The 18527-nt window shown below is 45.7% G+C and overlaps 1 protein-coding gene and 1 pseudogene across 1 annotated transcript in view; one reads left to right on the top strand and one right to left on the bottom strand.

The window, feature by feature from the left end:
• The first annotated feature begins 667 nt into the window (after positions 1-667).
• Positions 668-18527, top strand: part of AK7 (adenylate kinase 7) — a 70044-nt gene continuing 52184 nt past the window's right edge. Inside the window, exons 1-3 of the mRNA XM_006076924.4 lie at positions 668-800; positions 10304-10492; positions 17849-17957. Of these exons, the coding sequence (XP_006076986.4) occupies positions 696-800; positions 10304-10492; positions 17849-17957 (403 nt within the window). The 5' untranslated portion in view covers positions 668-695. The remainder of the gene's footprint in view (positions 801-10303; positions 10493-17848; positions 17958-18527) is intronic.
• LOC112580941 lies at positions 13813-15457 on the bottom strand (annotated as a pseudogene).

Genomic DNA, 18527 nt, shown 5'->3' with positions numbered 1-18527 from the left:
GGCAACCTCATGTACAACCTGATTTGGAAAGGGCAGTCTACATTCTATCCCTTTGTGAAAGAGGGTGAATCCCAGCACAAATGGCCTCCCGCTACCCCCACCGCAGCCCCGGGAACTGCTAAACCACTAAAGCCCAGCGGACTACCACCACTGGCAAGAGCAGTGGGGACCACACTCGCTGTGGATCCTGGGTCCCAACCCTGAAACTCCATGGCAACAGCCCTCCTTTGCAGTAGAGGATTAAGTCAAACCCTCCGGATCAGACCATCCTACAAAGGGCATGTTAATTCACTTCAACATTTCGGGGAAGGCCTAGGCTACGGGCTTTTTACCTTCTCCTCAGATTCATCAATATCTTTAGTGCTCCGGGTCTGGGGGTCACTGGGACGTGTTTCTGGAGTTTCCAAATGAAAGAGAGGAAAGGGAACAGAGGGCACGCACAGCCCGACGGCACCGGCGAGAAGCAGAGCAGAATGGGGCTCCAGCTGCAAGCTCTCGGGCGGGGACACGGCGGGCCAGCAGTGCGCCCTAGGCGGGGAAAACTCAGGGCGCGGGAAATCGGAGGCCCCGCCCCGCGTCCTAGGCCCCGCCCCCGAAGGGCCGCCGGGGCTCCGCGGTTCTAGGGCCGCGGCCCCACCCACCTCCTTGGCAACCAAAGGGACGCTTTCTCCTTAGCAACCAGAGCGGCTCCCACCATGGCTGAAGAAGAGGAAAGTGCTGCCCCTGCGGAGAAAGCTATCCGGATCCAGAGGGTGTTTATAAACCTGCTGGACTCATACAGCAGCAGAAACATCGGAAAGGTAAGCGGCGGTGGGTCAAAGCTGAACCCCAGCCCCCAGCTCCCCCAGTCCCGGCTCCAGGCCCTCAAACCCGGTTGCACCTTAACCGCGGACTTTTTCAGGGTCTCCCCTAAGGGACCCTCCATCGTCCGAGACACAGGCAGTGCCCCGGCTCCCCAGTCCGCCTCCAGGCTAGACCAGCGCCCGACCTGGAAGACCAGGGTTTTGGAGATAGCCGGTCCAGTCCGGGTTTCTCCCTTGTTTAGGGGCGGAAACTGAAGCTCGGAAGGAGTTGGGGGCTTGCCCAAGGCTACTTAGCGAGCTGGGGGCTCAGGTCTCCGGCTTTTAACCAGGTTCTCTTTCCACTCCCGCTGAGGAGTGTCAAGCAGGAAAGTGACGAATAAAGTTCAAAACTAAATGCAGTAACAAAACATCAAAAAGATAGGGGTTGTGTTTGTTGTTCAGTTGATAAGTCATGTCCAGTTTTTTGCGACCCCATGGACTGTATAGCCCGCCAGGCTCCTCTGTCCATGGGATTTCCCTGGCAAGAATACTGGAGTGGGTTGCCATTTCCTTCTACAGGGAATCTTCCCAATCCAGTGATGGGACCTACCTCTCCTGCATTGGCAGGCGGATGCTTTACCACTGAGCCACCAGAGAAGACGGTAGTATGAAATTATATAGAGAAGATGTGTATGTGTGTGTGTGCGTGCTCAGTCGTGGCCAGCTGTCCATGGTCAGGGGCCCGCCAGCCTCCTTTGTCCATGGAATTTCCCAGGCAAGAAAACTGGTATGGGTTGCCATTTCCTATTGGAGATCAGATCAGATCAGATCAGATCAGTCGCTCAGTCGTGTCCGACTCTTTGCTACCCCATGAATCACAGCACGCCAGGCCTCCCTGTCCATCACCAACTCCCGGAGTTCACTCAGACTCACATCCATCGAGTCGGTGATGCCATCCAGCCATCTCATCCTCTGTCGTCCCCTTCTCCTCCTGCCCCCAATCCTTCCCAGCATCAGAGTCTTTTCCAATGAGTCAACTCTTTGCATGAGGTGGCCAAAGTACTGGAGTTTCAGCTTTAGCATCATTCCTTCCAAAGAAATCCCAGGGCTGATCTCCTTCAGAATGGACTGGTTGGATCTCCTTGCAGTGCAAGGGACTCTCAAGAGTCTTCTCCAACACCACAGTTCAAAAGCATCAATTCTTCGGCGCTCAGCCTTCTTCACAGTCCAACTCTCACATGGATATATGACCACAGGAAAAACCATAGCCTTGACTAGACGAACCTTTGTTGGCACAGTAATGTCTCTGCTTTTGAATATGCTATCTAGGTTGGTCATAACTTTCCTTCCAAGGAGTAAGCCTCTTCTATTTTCATGGCTGCAGTCACCATCGGTAGTGATTTTGGAGCCCAGAAAGATAGAGTCTGACACTGCTTCCACTGTTTCCCCATCTATTTCCCATGAAGTGGTGGGACTGGATGCCATGATCTTCGTTTTCTGAATGTTGAGCTTTAAGCCAACTTTTTCACTCTCCTCTTTCACTTTCATCAAGAGGCCTTTGAGTTCCTCTTCACTTTCTGCCATAAGGGTGGTGTCATCTGCATAGCTGAGGTTATTGATATTTCTCCCGGCAATCTTGATTCCAGTTTGTGTTTCTTCCAGTCCAGCGTTTCTCATGATGTACTCTGCATATAAGTTAAATAAACAGGGTGACAATATACAGCCTTGACGAACTCCTTTTCCTATTTGGAACCAGTCTGTTGTTCCATGTCCAGTTCTAACTGTTGCTTCCTGACCTGCATACAAATCACGACCCAGATAATCACAATGGTGTGACCACTGACCTAGAGCCAGACATCCTGGAATGTGAAGTCAAGTGGGCCTTAGAAAGCATCACTACGAACAAAGCTAGTGGAGATGATGGAATTCCAGTTGAACTATTCCAAATCCTGAAAGATGATGCTGTGAAAGTGCTGCACTCAATATGCCAGCAAATTTGGAAAACTCAGCAGTGGCCACAGGACTGGAAAAGGTCAGTTTTCATTCCAATCCCAAAGAAAGGCAATGCCAAAGAATGCTCAAACTACCACACAATTGCACTCATCTCATACGCTAGTAAAGTAATGCTCAAAATTCTCCAAGCCAGGCTTCAGCAATATGTGAACCGTGAACTTCCTGATGTTCAAGCTGGTTTTAGAAAAGGCAGAGGAACCAGAGATCAAATTGCCAACATCCCCTGGATCATGGAAAAAGCAAGAGAGTTCCAGAAAAACATCTATTTCTGCTTTATTGACTATGCCAAAGCCTTTGACTGTGGATCACAATAAACTGTGGAAAATTCTGAAAGAGATGGGAATACCAGACCACCTGATCTGCCTATTGGAGAGGATCTTCCAAATTCAGGGATCAGACCCCGGTCTCCAGCAATTGGCAGGCACAATCTTTACCACTGTGCTACCTAGAAAGCCCAAAGAAGATAGATAGATAGATAATCTACATAGAGAAAACGTCTCAAAGGATACACAGGACATTTAACTATTATCACCTCTAGTGGATGGGATTCATTTATTCATTCAGTGCAGTTCAGTTCAGTCGCTCAGTCATGTCCGACTCTTTGCTACCCCATGAATCGCAGCACGCCAGGCCTCCCTGTCCATCACCAGCTCCCGGAGTTCACTCAGACTCACGTCCATCGAGTCAGTGATGCCATCCAGCCATCTCATCCTCTGTCGTCCCCTTCTCCTCCTGCCCCCAATCCCTCCCAGCATCAGAGTCTTTTCCAATGAGTCAACTCTTTGCATGAGGCGGCCAAAGTACTGGAGTTTCAGCTTTAGCATCATTCCTTCCAAAGAACGAAGGGTATCTCCTCACCACTGCCCTTCCTGACCTTCAACGTGGGATGGCTGTGCTTTGCTGGAGCAGCCGTGAAGAGATACCCCATGCCCAAGGTAAGGGAAACCCAAGTAAGATGGTAGGTGTTGCAAGAGGGCATCAGAGGGCAAACACACTGAAACCATACTCACAGAAAACTAGTCAATCTAATAACACTAGGACCCCAGCCTTGTCTAACTCAATGAAACTAAGCCATGCCCGTGGGGCAACCCAAGACGGGCGGGTCATGGTGGAGAGATCTGACAGAATGTGGTCCACTGGAGAAGGGAATGGCAAACCACTTCAGTATTCTTGCCTTGAGAACCCCATGAACAGTATGAAAAGGCAAAATGATAGGATACTGAAAGAGAAACTCCTCAGGTCAGTAGGTGCCCAATATGCTACTGGAGATCAGTGGAGAAATAACTCCAGAAAGAATGAAGGGATGGAGCCAAAGTAAAAAGAATACCCAGCTGTGGATGTGACTGGTGATAGAAGCAAGGTCCGATGCTGTAAAGAGCAATATTTCATAGGAACCTGGAATGTCAGGTCCATGAATCAAGGCAAATTGGAAGTGGTCAAACAAGAGATGGCAAGAGTGAATGTCGACATTCTAGGAATCAGCGAACTGAAATGGACTGGAATGGGTGAATTTAACTCAGATGACCATTATATCTACTACTTCGGGCAGGAATCCCTCAGAAGAAATGGAGTAGCCATCATGGTCAACAAAAGAGTCTGAAATGCAGTACTTGGATGCAATCTCAAAAATGACAGAATGATCTCTATTCGTTTCCAAGGCAAACCATTCAATATCACAGTAATCCAAGTCTATGCCCCAACCAGTAACGCTGAAGAAGCTGAAGTTGAACGGTTCTATGAAGACCTACAAGACCTTTTAGAACTACCACCCAAAAAAGATGTCCTTTTCATTATAGGGGACTGGAATGCAAAAGTAGGAAGCCAAGAAACACCTGGAGTAACAGGCAAATTTGGCCTCGGAATATGGAATGAAGCAGGACAAAGACTAATAGAGTTTTGCCAAGAAAAAGCACTGGTCATAACAAACACCCTCTTCCAACAACACAAGAGAAGACTCTACACATGAACATCAGCAGATGGTCAACACCGAAATCAGATTGATTATATTCTTTGCAGCCAAAGATGGAGAAGCTCTATACAGTCAGCAAAAACAAGACCAGGAGCTGACTGTGGCTCAGACCATGAACTCCTTATTGCCAAATTCAGACTGAAATTGAAGAAAGTAGGGAAAACCACTAGACCATTCAGATATGACCTAAATCAAATCCCTTATGATTATACAGTGGAAGTGAGAAATAGATTTAAGGGCCTAGATCTGATAGATAGAGTGCCTGATGCACTATGGAATGAGGTTCGTGACATTGTACAGGAGACAGGGATCAAGACCATCCCCATGGAAAAGAAATGCAAAAAAGCAAAATGGCTGTCTGGGGAGGCCTTACAAATAGCTGTGAAAAGAAGAGAAGTGAAAAGCAAAGGAGGAAAAGAAAGATATAAGCATCTGAATGCCGAGTTCCAAAGAATAGCAAGAAGAGATAAGAAAGCCTTCTTCAGTGATCAATGCAAAGAAATAGAGGAAAACAACAGAATGGGAAAGACTAGAGATCTCTTCAAGAAAATTAGAGATACCAAAGGAATATTTCATGCAAAGATGGGCTCAATAAAGGACAGAAATGGTATGGACCTAACAGAAGCAGAAGATATTAAGAAGAGATGGCAAGAATACACAGAAGAACTGTACAAAAAAGATCTTCATGACCCAGATAATCACGATGGTGTGATCACTGACCTAGAGCCAGACATCCTGGAATGTGAAGTCAAGTGGGCCTTAGAAAGCATCACTACGAACAAAGCTAGTGGAGGTGATGGAATTCCAGTTGAGCTATTCCAAATCCTGAAAGATGAAGCTGTGAAAGTGCTGCACTCAATATGCCAGCAAATTTGGAAAACTCAGCAGTGGCCACAGGACTGGAAAAGGTCAGTTTTCATTCCAATCCCAAAGAAAGGCAATGCCAAAGAATGCTCAAACTACCGCACAATTGCACTCATCTCACACACTAGTAAAGTAATGCTCAAAATTCTCCAAGCCAGGCTTCAGCAATATGTGAACCGTGAACTTCTAGATGTTCAAGCTGGTTTTAGAAAAGGCTGAGGAACCAGAGATCAAATTGCCAACATACTCTGGATCATGGAAAAAGCAAGAGAGTTCCAGAAAGACATCTATTTCTGCTTTCTTGACTATGCCAAAGCCTTTGACTGTGTAGATCACAATAAACTGTGGAAAATTCTGAAAGAGATGGGAATACCAGACCACCTGATCTGCCTCTTGAGAAATTTTTACACAGGTCAGGAAGCAACAGTTAGAACTGGACATGGAACAACAGACTGGTTCCAAATAGGAAAAGGAGTTCGTCAAGGCTGTATATTGTCACCCTGTTTATTTAACTTATATGCAGAGTACATCATGAGAAACGCTGGACTGGAAGAAGCACAAGCTGGAATCAAGATTGCCGGGAGAAATATCAATAACCTCAGCTATGCAGATGACACCACCCTTATGGCAGAAAGTGAAGAGGAACTCAAAGGCCTCTTGATGAGGGTGAAAGTGGAGAGTGAAACAGTTGACTTAAAGCTCAACATTCAGAAAATGAAGATCACGGCATCCGGTCCCACCACTTCATGGGAAATAGATGGGGAAACAGTGGAAACAGTGTCAGACTTTATTTTTTTGGGCTCCAAAATCACTGCAGATGGTGACTGCAGCCATAAAATTAAAAGATGCTTACTCCTTGGAAGGAAAGCTATGACCAACCTAGATAGCATATTCAAAAGCAGAGACATTACTGTGCCAACAAAGGTTCGTCTAGTCAAGGCTATGGTTTTTCCTGTGGTCATATATCCATGTGAGAGTTGGACTGTGAAGAAGGCTGAGCGCCGAAGAATTGATGCTTTTGAACTGTGGTGTTGGAGAAGACTCTTGAGAGTCCCTTGCACTGCAAGGAGATCTAACCAGTCCATTCTGAAGGAGATCAGCCCTGGGATTTCTTTGGAAGGAATGATGCTAAAGCTGAAACTCCAGTACTTTGGCCACCTCATGCAAAGAGTTGACTCATTGGAAAAGACTCTGATGCTGGGAAGGATTGGGGGCAGGAGGAGAAGGGGACGACAGAGGATGAGATGGCTGGATGGCATCACCGACTCGATGGATGTGAGTCTGAGTGAACTCCGGGAGTTGGTGATGGACAGGGAGGCCTGGCGTGCTGTGATTCATGGGGTAGCAAAGAGTCGAACACGACTGAGCAACTGATTTGATCTGATCTGATCTTCCAAAGAAATCCCAGTGCTGATCTCCTACAGAATGGACTGGTTGGATCTCCTTGCAGTCCAAGGGACTCTCAAGAGTCTTCTCCAACACCACAGTTCAAAAGCATCAATTCTTTGGCGCTCAGCTTTCTTCACAGTCCAACTCTCATGTCTATACATGACCACAGGAAAAACCATAGCCTTGACTAGACGGACCTTTGTTGGCAAAGTAATGTCTCTGCTTTTGAATATGCTATCTAGATTGGTCATAACTTTCCTTCCAAGGAGTAAGCGTCTTTTAATTTCATGGCTGCAGTCACCATCTGCAGTGATTTTGGAGCCCCAAAAAATAAAGTCTGACACTGTTTCCACTGTTTCCCCATCTATTTCCCATGAAGTGATGGGACCAGATGCCATGATCTTCATTTTCTGAATGTTGAGCTTTAAGCCAACTTTTTCACTCTCCACTTTCACTTTCATCAAGAGGCTTTTTAGTTCCTCTTCACTTTCTGCCATAAGGGTGGTGTCATCTGCATTTATTCATTACATCCTACTAAATGGCATTCACAGTTAATAAGACCCAACAAAGTTTTTGCCCTTGAGGCTCCTTCCTCTCTGGAATAAGATAGACAATAAATAATTTTTAACATAAACAAGATATTTCAATCCCTACTAAGTACTCTGCAGGAAAGAGAATAGACATTGTGGACTTATGGAGGAGAGGGTGGCTGCTTTAAATAGAGTTGCATGAAGGGCACTCTTGAGAGGTGACATTTAATCTGACATGTACAGAATGAAGGTCTAGCCTGAGGAACTAGCTCCCACAGGGCACAGCAAAAGTTGCAGAGGACAAAGTGGCGAGGCTGCAGTGAATCAGGGGCCCCAGGGGACAGCAGTCACCGTGTCTGGGACCCATGGGACTTTGGGGCCCATAAACATGTTTTAATTTCTCTTAAATTTGGAAGGAAGCAAAAAAAAAAAATTGGAAGGAAGCAAATTTAAAATTTAGCAACAAAGATTGTATGTGTTTATAGAAATACAGTCGTAAAGTTTCATTTTTATTAATAATATATTTTATGGAGGAAAGTCAGAAGGTGGCCCTGCTCAGCAACTCAACAGTGCCTGACACAAAGCCAGCACTTCATCAGTATTTGCTGTGTAAATTCACAAAGTGTGTGTGCTTAGTCACGTCCAACTCTTCTGTGACCCTTTGGCCTATACCTGTCAGGCTCCTCTGTCCATGGGATTTTTCAGGCAAGAATACTAGAGTGGGTTGCCATTTCCTCCTCCAGGGGATCTTCCCATCCCAGGGATCAAACCAGGGTCTCCTGTGTCTCCTGCATTGCAGGCAGATCCTTTACCCACTGAGTCTCAGGGAAGCTCAATGAAGCAAGTGAAAGTCACTGTCGTGTTCGACTCTTTGCGACCCCATGGACTATACAGTCCATGGAATTCTCCAGGCCAGAATACTGGAGTGGGTAGCCTTTCCCTTCTCCAGGGGATCTTCCCAACCCAGGGATTGAACCCAGGTCTCCCACACTGCAGGCAGATTCTTTACCAGCTGAGCCACCAGGGAAGCCCCAGTGAAGCAAAGTCAAGCATAAAGACTAAGATCTTGTGGGGCTTTTGTCAGGAATTTAGTTTATGTTCTAAATACAATGATAGCCACTGGAGTACTTAAAAATAAAGGTGACATGATTGAAATTAGGAGGGAGGGAGGGAAGAGAATTTAACCTTTTACTTTACCCCATTTTGATCACTGATTATTTTTTACAACAGCATATTTTTATAATAAAACTTTTAGTTTGTAGAGATTTTTACAAAAGCTGATCAATAACAGAATTTTCTGGTTATTCCTAAACAAAGCAGGACTTGACTTTCTCAAATTACAAGTAATTGCGTTGTCTGCACTAAGCAACATGGGAGTAGAAATATAAAGCGTTAAAAAAAAAAAAGCATGGAAACCATGTCTCCTGACCTCAGTTAGACCATGCACCCCAGCCCCTTCTCCAGTCTACAAAGGGGCCGTGTGGCAACCGTGCAACTTTGAATATCATATCAGAAGATCTGGCATAACCCCTCCCTCCCCATGCAATCTTGGGCAAATTGCTTACTGCTAGGCCTCAGTCTCCTCGTCTGTGAAATGGGATAATAAAATTGAAGATGTATGTTTGAGAGGTAAACAAAAATATATATGTCATATTTGGGAAAAATATATTCCAATAAGAGATTGAACCTGACATCTTGCCTACTAACTTGGACTGTTTTTGTTTTTTTTAATCAAAATAAGTGGGGAAGGACTTTTTGTTTCTTTGGTTTTGTAATGTTTTTACTCCCAAGAAGTAATATCATCATGATTATTTACATATGTTTAATCTAAGAATTGTATGTTTAATCTATAAATTAAAATTAGTTCTATTTATATATGAAACTCATGAACATTGCATAAACCACTCACAAAGATAGCTTTTATAAACACAAGAAAAGAAACTTTGCCAGCCTCCTTCTATTTCGTTATTCATAGCCACTGGCCACATGTGGTTGTTGGATGTTTACACGTATCTGTCTAAATGGATCTGTGCTGTAAGAGTAAAATACACATCAAATCTCAAATACTTACTGTGGGAAATAAAGAATATATAATATCTCAGTAATGTGTATATTGGTATGTTAAACTGATAATAACTTGGATACCTTGGGTTAAAACATACCTAAATTCTTTTAAAATTTAAGCATTACCTACATTCACCTGTTTCTTTTTATTTTTATTAATGTGGCTACTAGCAAATTTGAGTTCCCTAAGCAGATCCCATCACGTGTCTACATTTCTGTTAGACAAAACCATCATGGTGAATTTGGCCCAGCTCTGCCTTTTGCTAGTGCAGGATAATATCATTAATGAGGGACTTTCCTGGTGGTCTGGTGGTTAAGACTCCGTGCTCCCAATGCAGGTTCCCTGGAGTTTATCCCTGGTCAGGGAACTAGATCCTGCATGCTGCAACTGAAGATCCTAACCCAGTCAAATAAATTTTTAAAAAATTTTAAATATGTCATTAATGAGCTCTTAAAGCTCTCTGAGCCTGAGTTCCCTGCCTATAAAATGGGGACTCATAATATAGTACCTGTTTCACTGTATTCTTGTGGGAATTAAACCAGTTTCAGTGAGATACCAGTGTCAAAAACTCTAGCTTTGCACAAGTGGAACCACTATCAAGCCCCAATAAAGGTCACCTTTTAGAATCATCATTCATACTGGTTCCATTCTGAGCTGTTCTTAGTGTTCAGGAAATTTCTCTTTGTTGCAGTTTCTTTCTAACTGTGTCGTCGGGGCTTCACTTGAAGAAATTTTGGAGGAGGAGGAAGAGGACGATGAAAATAAATCAGCGATGCCAGAAGCCTCCATGGCCAAACTGAAGGAAGGCACGTTCCAGATCGTGGGCACAGTTTCCAAGCTGGACGTCCCCCGACCCGAGTTTGCTGTGGAGACCTACTGTGTAAGTCCAGGAGGGCTGCTAAGAGGGGACAAAGGAAAGCACCACCCTCTGCTCAAATGCCCTGACAATGTGTTTGCTTCTCATCTCCTCTCTCCTGCCAACGTGAGACCGTGGGAAAGGTGGGAGTAGGTCTCCCTGTGATGGAGACTAACACCTCTCATCTCTCCACTTCAAAGGTTTGCCTGCAGGGACTTCCTGGTGGTCCAGTAGTTAAGACTCTCCGAGCTTCCTCTGCAGGAGGCACAGCTTCCATTCCTGGGCTGGCAAGCTGCAGGGAGCACCCCCTTCCTCCCCCCTCCTCCAGGAAAAAGCAGCAAAGAACTTAAATGATATAAATGAGATATTCTTAGAAGGTTAGAAGCTGTGGATCTCACTTGAACTTTCAGACTCATAAAATTCTCTATCCTGTGTTTAAAATGCATTCTGCCCTGCCTCACCCTAACATGACTCTGGACCATGAAGGGTGTTATTTGTGAAAGACACCTCCTTTGGTAATAAGCCACTGGAGAGCAACATACCATTACATTGCTGTCTTATTGACAAGTAGTGCTGCCTTCAAAAAACAGAGTCTATACAACCCTCATCCTGAGACATTTAAGTACCTCCAGGGAAGGCAGCCCTCCCAGGCTAACCTCTCCGATCACCCTGCCTGCCATTCTCCAGATCCTAAGGGACAGCTTTGCACATTCTGAGCCCTGGAATAGGCTTCCCACTTCCCTCCCTATATATCCTTCATGCTTTAACACAGAATGTTGTCTCCTCCAGGAAGCCCTTCATGATTCCCCACTCCTAGTATAGATTCTGAGCTCTTTGCCTGTCTAGATCCTTTTACACTTTTTACACCCCGTTGTTATTATGTGTCTATTGTGGATTACACTGACTGTGACTATCTGTTCCTTGAAAGTGGACACAGCGCCCCATTTATTCTCATGTGTATCCATGAATGGTGACAGACAGCAGTGGCCCTTAATAAGTACTCATAACTGAATGAATGCATCCCCTCCCACCAACTTTGGGAACTTCACCACTTACCCCTTTTTACCCTCTCTGGCTCTTTCTTTTTTAAAAGATTTATTTAGTTTATTTTTGGCCGTGGTGAGTCTTCCTTGCTAAGCACAGGCTTTCTCTAGTTGCAGCTCTCTCTAGTTGCTCAGGCTTCTCTTTGCAGTGGCTTCTCTTGTTGCAGAGCACAGGCTCTGGGTGTGCAGGCTGAGTAGTTGCGACTCTTGGGCTCTAGAGTGCTGGCTCAGTAGCCGTGATGCACAGACTTTGTTGCCCCGAGGCATGTGGGCTCTTCCAGGCCAGGGATCTAACCGGTGTCCCTTGCCTTGCAGAGCAGAGTCTGAAGCCCTGGACCACCAGGGAAGCCCTCTTCTATGTCTTCACTTGCCACTTCTTTCTTTCCACCTCCACATATGCTGACATCTTCCCACTGGGAAACATACACACACACCCCTCCTGCCTCTTTCTCTGCCCTGGCCCTGCCACCACTGGACTTGGGAGAGGGCTCAGCACCCTCACAGGCCTCACTCCTGCACTCTCCAGCCCACACCCCTTCACAGGAGGTATCCTGGCCATGGTCTCTCTTCCCCACTTCCCCGCAGCAGCACCTGGCTGACTGTCCACGTGCATCCGCTCCTTCTCTTTAAATGTTTTTTTCCAGAGCTCCCTCCCCTCTCCTAACAGGCATTCTTCCTAACTCTTATCCAGTCCTGTAGCTTCAGCTTCAAGACAATGCCTTTCTGATCCCTCCCCAGCCCTGCTGACTGAGCACACATCCAACTGCTTTGTAGCCCCTCCCCAGATGTCCGGCAGCACTTTTACATCATCATACCCAAAACGAAGTCTCTCACACTCCTCAACAAAACCACTCTGCCCTGCTTTGTATTAGGGGCCTCGCTGTCTGTATCTGTTTGGACTATTTGGGGTTTCGAGTCATATTGGGAAAGGGGTGATGTAAACTGGCTTATTCATTAAGGACATTCATTAGCTTATGTAGCTGGTGGTCTCAAGGAAGAACCTGCTTCAGGCCTGGCATGATCCAGGGATGGTAGCCCCTTTTCAGCCCTTTCCTTGGCTCTGTCTTTCTCTGAGGGTGATTTCATTCCTCAGGTTGGCAGCAAGGCTACAGCATTCCAGGGTTCTGCTCACCTACACAGCCACACCCTGATGAAGAAAACTTTCAGAAGTTCTTATAGAAAGGAGGGTGAACTTTCCAGCAGTACCCCACACTCACTGTCTGGAGCTGAGTCACTTGCCTGTTCCTGAACCAATCTCTTATCCGGAATCAGTAAGGCCCTTACTCGAAGTTAGAGGATGAAGTTAATTTCCCACAGGCTGAGAAGGGGAGTAGTTGAACAAAATTTGAAATCTGTTGGGAAAGAGGAAGAGGGAATGGATGTTTGTAGACAGCCAAGAGTGTCCTTTATACCATTCATCATGCACTTGCCCCCATCACAGCTGTGAGCCTGGTATTGCTGTGGGCTTCTGCCTCCCTACTACTACTGGAAAAAAAAAAACAAAAACTACTCAGAGTGTGAGTTCTGTGAGTTCAGTTTTATTTGGGGTTTACTGAGGACTATAACCTGAGAAACAGACTCAGAGAGCTCTGAGGACCTGCTCCAAAGACATAGGTGGCATATAAGGTGGCTTATTTAACTCTGCATGTAAGTGAAATAAGCAGGGTTGACAACACACAGCCTTGACGTACTCCTTTCCCAATTCTGAAACAGTCCGTTTTTCCATGTCTGGCTCCAACTGTTGCTTCTTGACCTGCACACGTTTCTCAGGAGGCAGGTCAGGTGGTCTGGTATTCTCATCTCTTGAAACATTTTCCAGTTTGTTGTGATCCACACAGTCAAAGCGTATGTATGTGATTTGAGTGAAGGGGGAGTAAGTGCAATTAAACACATGCAATTAAGTACGTGCAATTAACACATCTCAGTAAAATGTCGCTGCTATTTACGAGGAGCAGATGTCTCCATTACTGATTTCGGTGCTTTTCTAGGTATTAGAACATGCAAGATAACGGGGTCATAAAAATTTCTCCTGAAAATACTTACCTTTCTGAAGGCCCATTCTGTCGGTTTTTCCCAGAGCACAGGATGCCTCCTTTCTGACCTCCCGCTGATTTCCGTTCAGGGTGTGTTGGAAGTCGGCAAGCGCAATAGCTAATGACCTCATCCTTGCAGAGCCGGATGGCTGGTGACGTCCTTGCTGGCACCACTGCATCTCATATCCTCTTGGTCATGAGATCCTCAACCCAGCTCTTTCTAATTTTTAAGAGCTCAGCTTTTTATTGGACATATTACCAAAGAGGCTTAGTCAAAAAAACCAAGGCCCATGTTATCATCAGACTCTTCCGATTCTTCTTTGCTTCTGCTTTCTGCTCCTCAGCTGGGGCAACAGTGGTGGGGGTGAGGGGACAGGACCCCCTGCTGGGGCAGGTCTACCAGCCCCACCCCCTGCCATCCCTGCCGCTCCCCCCCCCCATTGCAGATGAAGTTCCCGATGCTGACATTGGCCGAGGCCTTTGTGAACAAGCCTGGCCAGAAGGCTCAACATTTACACTGACTGCTTTAATGAGGGCATTGTTATCCTCTGCAACCATCACCTCATCCTCATGCAGGATGAGGGCCGAGTAGACGCTGATGGGCTCCAAGACCGAGGCCCTGGTGAGGGCGAGCGCCAAGCGCAGGTGCCAGGCACAGTGCTAGCGCAGGGTGAAATGACGGTCTCACTCTAACGCGGTCTTAGCTTCCCTGGAAAGACCGAGAAGCTTAACCCAGCTGAGGGAAGGGAGGTCTCAACCCATCTGTTGAATAGCTCTCTGAAGAATGTCTCCTTTCCATTCTCCTGGCTAATTGCATTGGTTCAGGTCCTCACCACTGATCTCTATTTATACCTGAATTTGATTCAGTGAATTAGTATTGAGCCCTTTCTTTCTTTGGCCTTGCTACACAGCAAGTGGGATCTTAGTTCTCTGACCAGGGATCCAACCGGCACCCCCTGACTTGGTACTCAGCGTCTTAGCTCCTGGACTGCCAGGGATGTCCCTGGAGTCCTTTAAAGGCCCAAAGATCCAACACAGTTGGCCCTCCTTTTTGGAGTTTGGGGACTGTTGGAAATGCTGGGACTGAGGCTGAGCCTCCAGGGCTGAATAGAACTTACCAAGCAGGTAAGGGGACACCTAGGTGAGGGTATGGTGTGCTTTGGAACAGAAAGCATCAGTATAGCTAGACTTGGATTCTAGGGGAGCCAAGGGAAGAAGCAAGTATGGCATAAAAGGTGAGACAGAGTGGAGAATGGAAGATAGCAGGCTGGCCCAGGTTGTGAAAGGAGCTTCTTCCTGGCTCAGCAAATGGCCTGCTAGTCTGTGAACTTCCTAGGCTCTGCTCAGGGAGCTTGTATTCACCCTGTCAGCCCAGCTCAAATGTCAGTCCCTATGAGTCATAATCACATACTTGCCTGGTCCATCAGAGCTCAAATGTACCTCTGTGATAGCCCTTTCTACACTGGGGGCTGCCCTGAAAGAATGCACAGGCGGCCCACTGCACGAGGATGTTCAGCTGTGGCCGTGGGTAGGGGCGGAACCGTGTTCTGCTGGCTGCAGTGTGTCCTGGAGTGGGTGCCACATCATTTGTCCAAGAGCAGGTTACCTTTTTCTACTTTGTACAAAAGCTTCATGTGCTTAGTTGCATCCTTGTCCACATTAGACCATAGTTATTTGCTAAAATTTTGCCAACAACACACGCACACCCAATGCTCCGTATTATCAACAGTCATACAGCAGTCATTTTTTGCCTTTCTCCTTAGGGTCAAAATCAGTGCTCACAATTATTTATTGGGGGAACAAATGAATGCACATATCTGATAGGATGACCATTCTCTTGAAAATGTGCCTGTTTCAGCTTAAATCAGTCCAACTGTGACTTACCGGGTGTACATGTTTTCTTCTGGACACATCTCACATGCTTTCATGGACTCACAGATGCTTCATCTTCTTTGTCTTAGAAGAGATCTAGAACACACTGTGTCAGGAACACCTGGCTGCGATTTCTTCCCATCCCCCAATCTTTCTCACTGTGTCCTTGCTGACTGTAGGTAAGTCCCAGGTGTACCAGGAAAATGGTGTACTCCTGTCATGCTGTTGACAAGGTGAAAATCCATCTTTGTTTCTTTAAGAAAAGTTTTTTTGTTTTTTTTTTTTACTGTAATGTACATCTTGTGGGATCTTAGTTCCCTGACCAGGGATTGAACCCAGGCCCTCAGCACTGAAAGTGCAAAGTGCTAACCACTGGCCAGCCAGGGAGTTCCAAAAATCCATGTTTGAATCAGGATTTTCAGAGTATCTTCTCTCTTGCACGTTCAGTCCAGAAAAGAAATCAAATGGATGATATTATGGGTTGAATCCTGTCCAAAATATGTGAAGTCTTAATCCCCCAGGACCTCCAGATGAGACCTTATTTGAACATAGGGTCTTTACAGAAGAAATCGAGTTAGAAGGAGCTCATTTGGGTGGGTCTCTAATCCAGTATGCTCGGCGTCCTTATAAAAAAGGGGAAATTTGGACAGAGTATAGGGAGAATTTCATGTAAAGATGAAGGTAAAGATGTGGGTGATGTTTCTATAAGCCAAGGAACACCAAATATTGCCAGAGAACCACCAGAAGCTAGGATATTGCTGTTGAATTTAACAAGAATGTGAGAAACCTAGACAGCATATTAAAAAGCAAGACATCACTTTGCCAACAAAGGTCCATCTAATCGGAGCTATGGTTTTTCCAGTAGTCATGTATGGATGTGACAGTTAGACCACAAAGAAGGTTGAGCGCCAAAGAACTGATGCTTTCCAACTATGGCGCTGGAGTAGACTCTTAAGAGTTCATTGGACTGCAAGAAGATCAAACCAGTCAGTCCTAAAGGAAATCAACCCTGAATATTCATTAGAAGGACTGATGCCAAAGCTGAAGCTCCCATACTTTGGCCATCTGATGAGAAGAGCTGACTCATTGGAAAAGATCCTGACGCTGGGAAAGATTGAAGACAAAAGGAGATGGGGTGAGTCGGGGGGTGCAGCAGAGAATGAGATGGTTAGATAGCATCACCAACTCAAGGGACATAAATTTGAGCAAACTCCCAGAGGCAGTGAAGGACAGGCAAGCCTAACTGTGCTGCAGTCCATGGGATTGAAGAGTCGGACACAACTTAGCGACTGAACACACACACGCACACAACCTCTGATGAAAGGCATTTCCCCTCTTGTGATTCTCCAGAAGAAGTTGTGGTAAAGAGATCAAGTTTGATCTGAAGTCTCCTGCTCTCATGCAACCAATCAAGGATCTATGGAGGAATATCTGACCCCTGAGACAGGAGGAATAGCAGCCAGTGCAAATCCTGGTCCTTTTATGGTTGATACCCACCCTCGGTACAGTACTCCCAAAATCTGCTGGCACCACACAGCAGGGAATAACTAGTTAAACACAATGATCGTCAAAGTTACTTTCATATCGTAAAAGAAATTTTTCTTTTTAACATTAGAAGGTTTCTGTATTGTGGGGCTTCCCGGGTGGCTCAGTGGTTAAAGAATCCACCTGTTAATGCAGGAGACACGGGTTTGATGCCTCATCTGGGAAGATCCCACATGCCACGGAGCAACTAAGCCCATGGAGAACCAGAGCCCAGAACTCTAGAGCCCAGGAGTTCCAACTACTAAAGCCCACACACCCTAGAGCCTGTGCATTGAGAAGCCTGCCCATGGCCACTAGAGATTAGCCCCCGCTCTCCAAACTAGAGGAAAACCCACAGAGCAACGAAGACCCAGCACAGCCAAAAATAAGTAAAATTTTTTTTTAATTCTGTATTTTTTAAATACTCCCAGCTGTCAACTGTGATAAGTTACCTTACATTTCGAGACCAGATTTGTTCCACCTTGAGGTTTCTGAAATAATCCACATTAATCACTTATCAGCACGTCTGAGTCATTCATGATCTATAACGGCTCAAAGAAACTTGCTCAAAGATTGAGTTTGTTTTAAATGCCTCACACATTTTCTTCCAGTGTGTTCTAATTCTTCCCTCCTGAATCAGGGTTTAAACAGCAGGCAGAAATAGTACCGATCTTTATGTAATTTTATTATTCATCTGTTCCCGGCTATTTTCATAAACTTTGTTATTTGAAAACTACACACAGAAGAGAGCCAAGATTTCATTTTAAATTAAAAAAAATCCTTCTGTGATTTTTTTCTTCCTGGGGGACTATCCAGGCGGCATGTCTCATCTGGAAATTGTCACTCCCATCTAAATATTAAGGTGACATTGCTTCTTGCAACAAATTACTGTCAACTTTCTTTTTCAGGGCATCTCTCAAGAAGACCTTCTCTTGCGCCTGCTGGAATGTGATGTTGTCATTTATAACATCACTGAGAACCCCCAGCAAGCGGAGGAAGCCATCTGGGCAGTCTCTGGTCAGTGAGATGCACCCTTGATCTCCAGGGGTGGGACTTTCATGCCATATACCTTACCTAAGGGCCATCCCAGGAACACCAGGCAAATTAGAACCAGGGGAGAACTGATATGAAATTTACCTAAAACAGGAAGTGAGATCAAACTAGTGGATATGCCTATGGATAATGTTACAACATACCCAGAGGCATATGAAAATATTTAAGAGTTTATGTGAGCAAGAATCAATTCATACTGGGAATTCCCTGGAGGTCCAGTGGTTAGGACTGTGTGCTTTCACTGCCAAGAGCCCGGGTTCAAATCCTAAGATCCCCACGGCTAGGCAGACAAAAAAAAAAAAAAGAATCTATTCATGTTGGGTAGCACCAAATTCGAAGTGGTTAGGAGATCCACTAACAGAAACTAGGGGCAAGACTGAGAAAACCCAGAAGCAAGGCAATTATTTGATTGGCCACAGCTTAAGTATTAGTCGCTCAGTCATGTCCGACTGGGAGAAGGCAATGGCAACCCACTCCAATACTCTCGCCTGGAAAATCCCATGGACGGAGGAGCCTGGTAGGCTGCGGTCCATG

This window comes from Bubalus bubalis, chromosome 20 (genome assembly GCF_019923935.1).
Source record: "Bubalus bubalis isolate 160015118507 breed Murrah chromosome 20, NDDB_SH_1, whole genome shotgun sequence".
In the NCBI taxonomy this organism is placed as follows: Eukaryota; Metazoa; Chordata; class Mammalia; order Artiodactyla; family Bovidae; genus Bubalus; species Bubalus bubalis.
The sequence above is the reverse complement of the archived record's forward strand: the minus strand, read 5'-3'. Positions and strand labels throughout refer to the sequence as shown.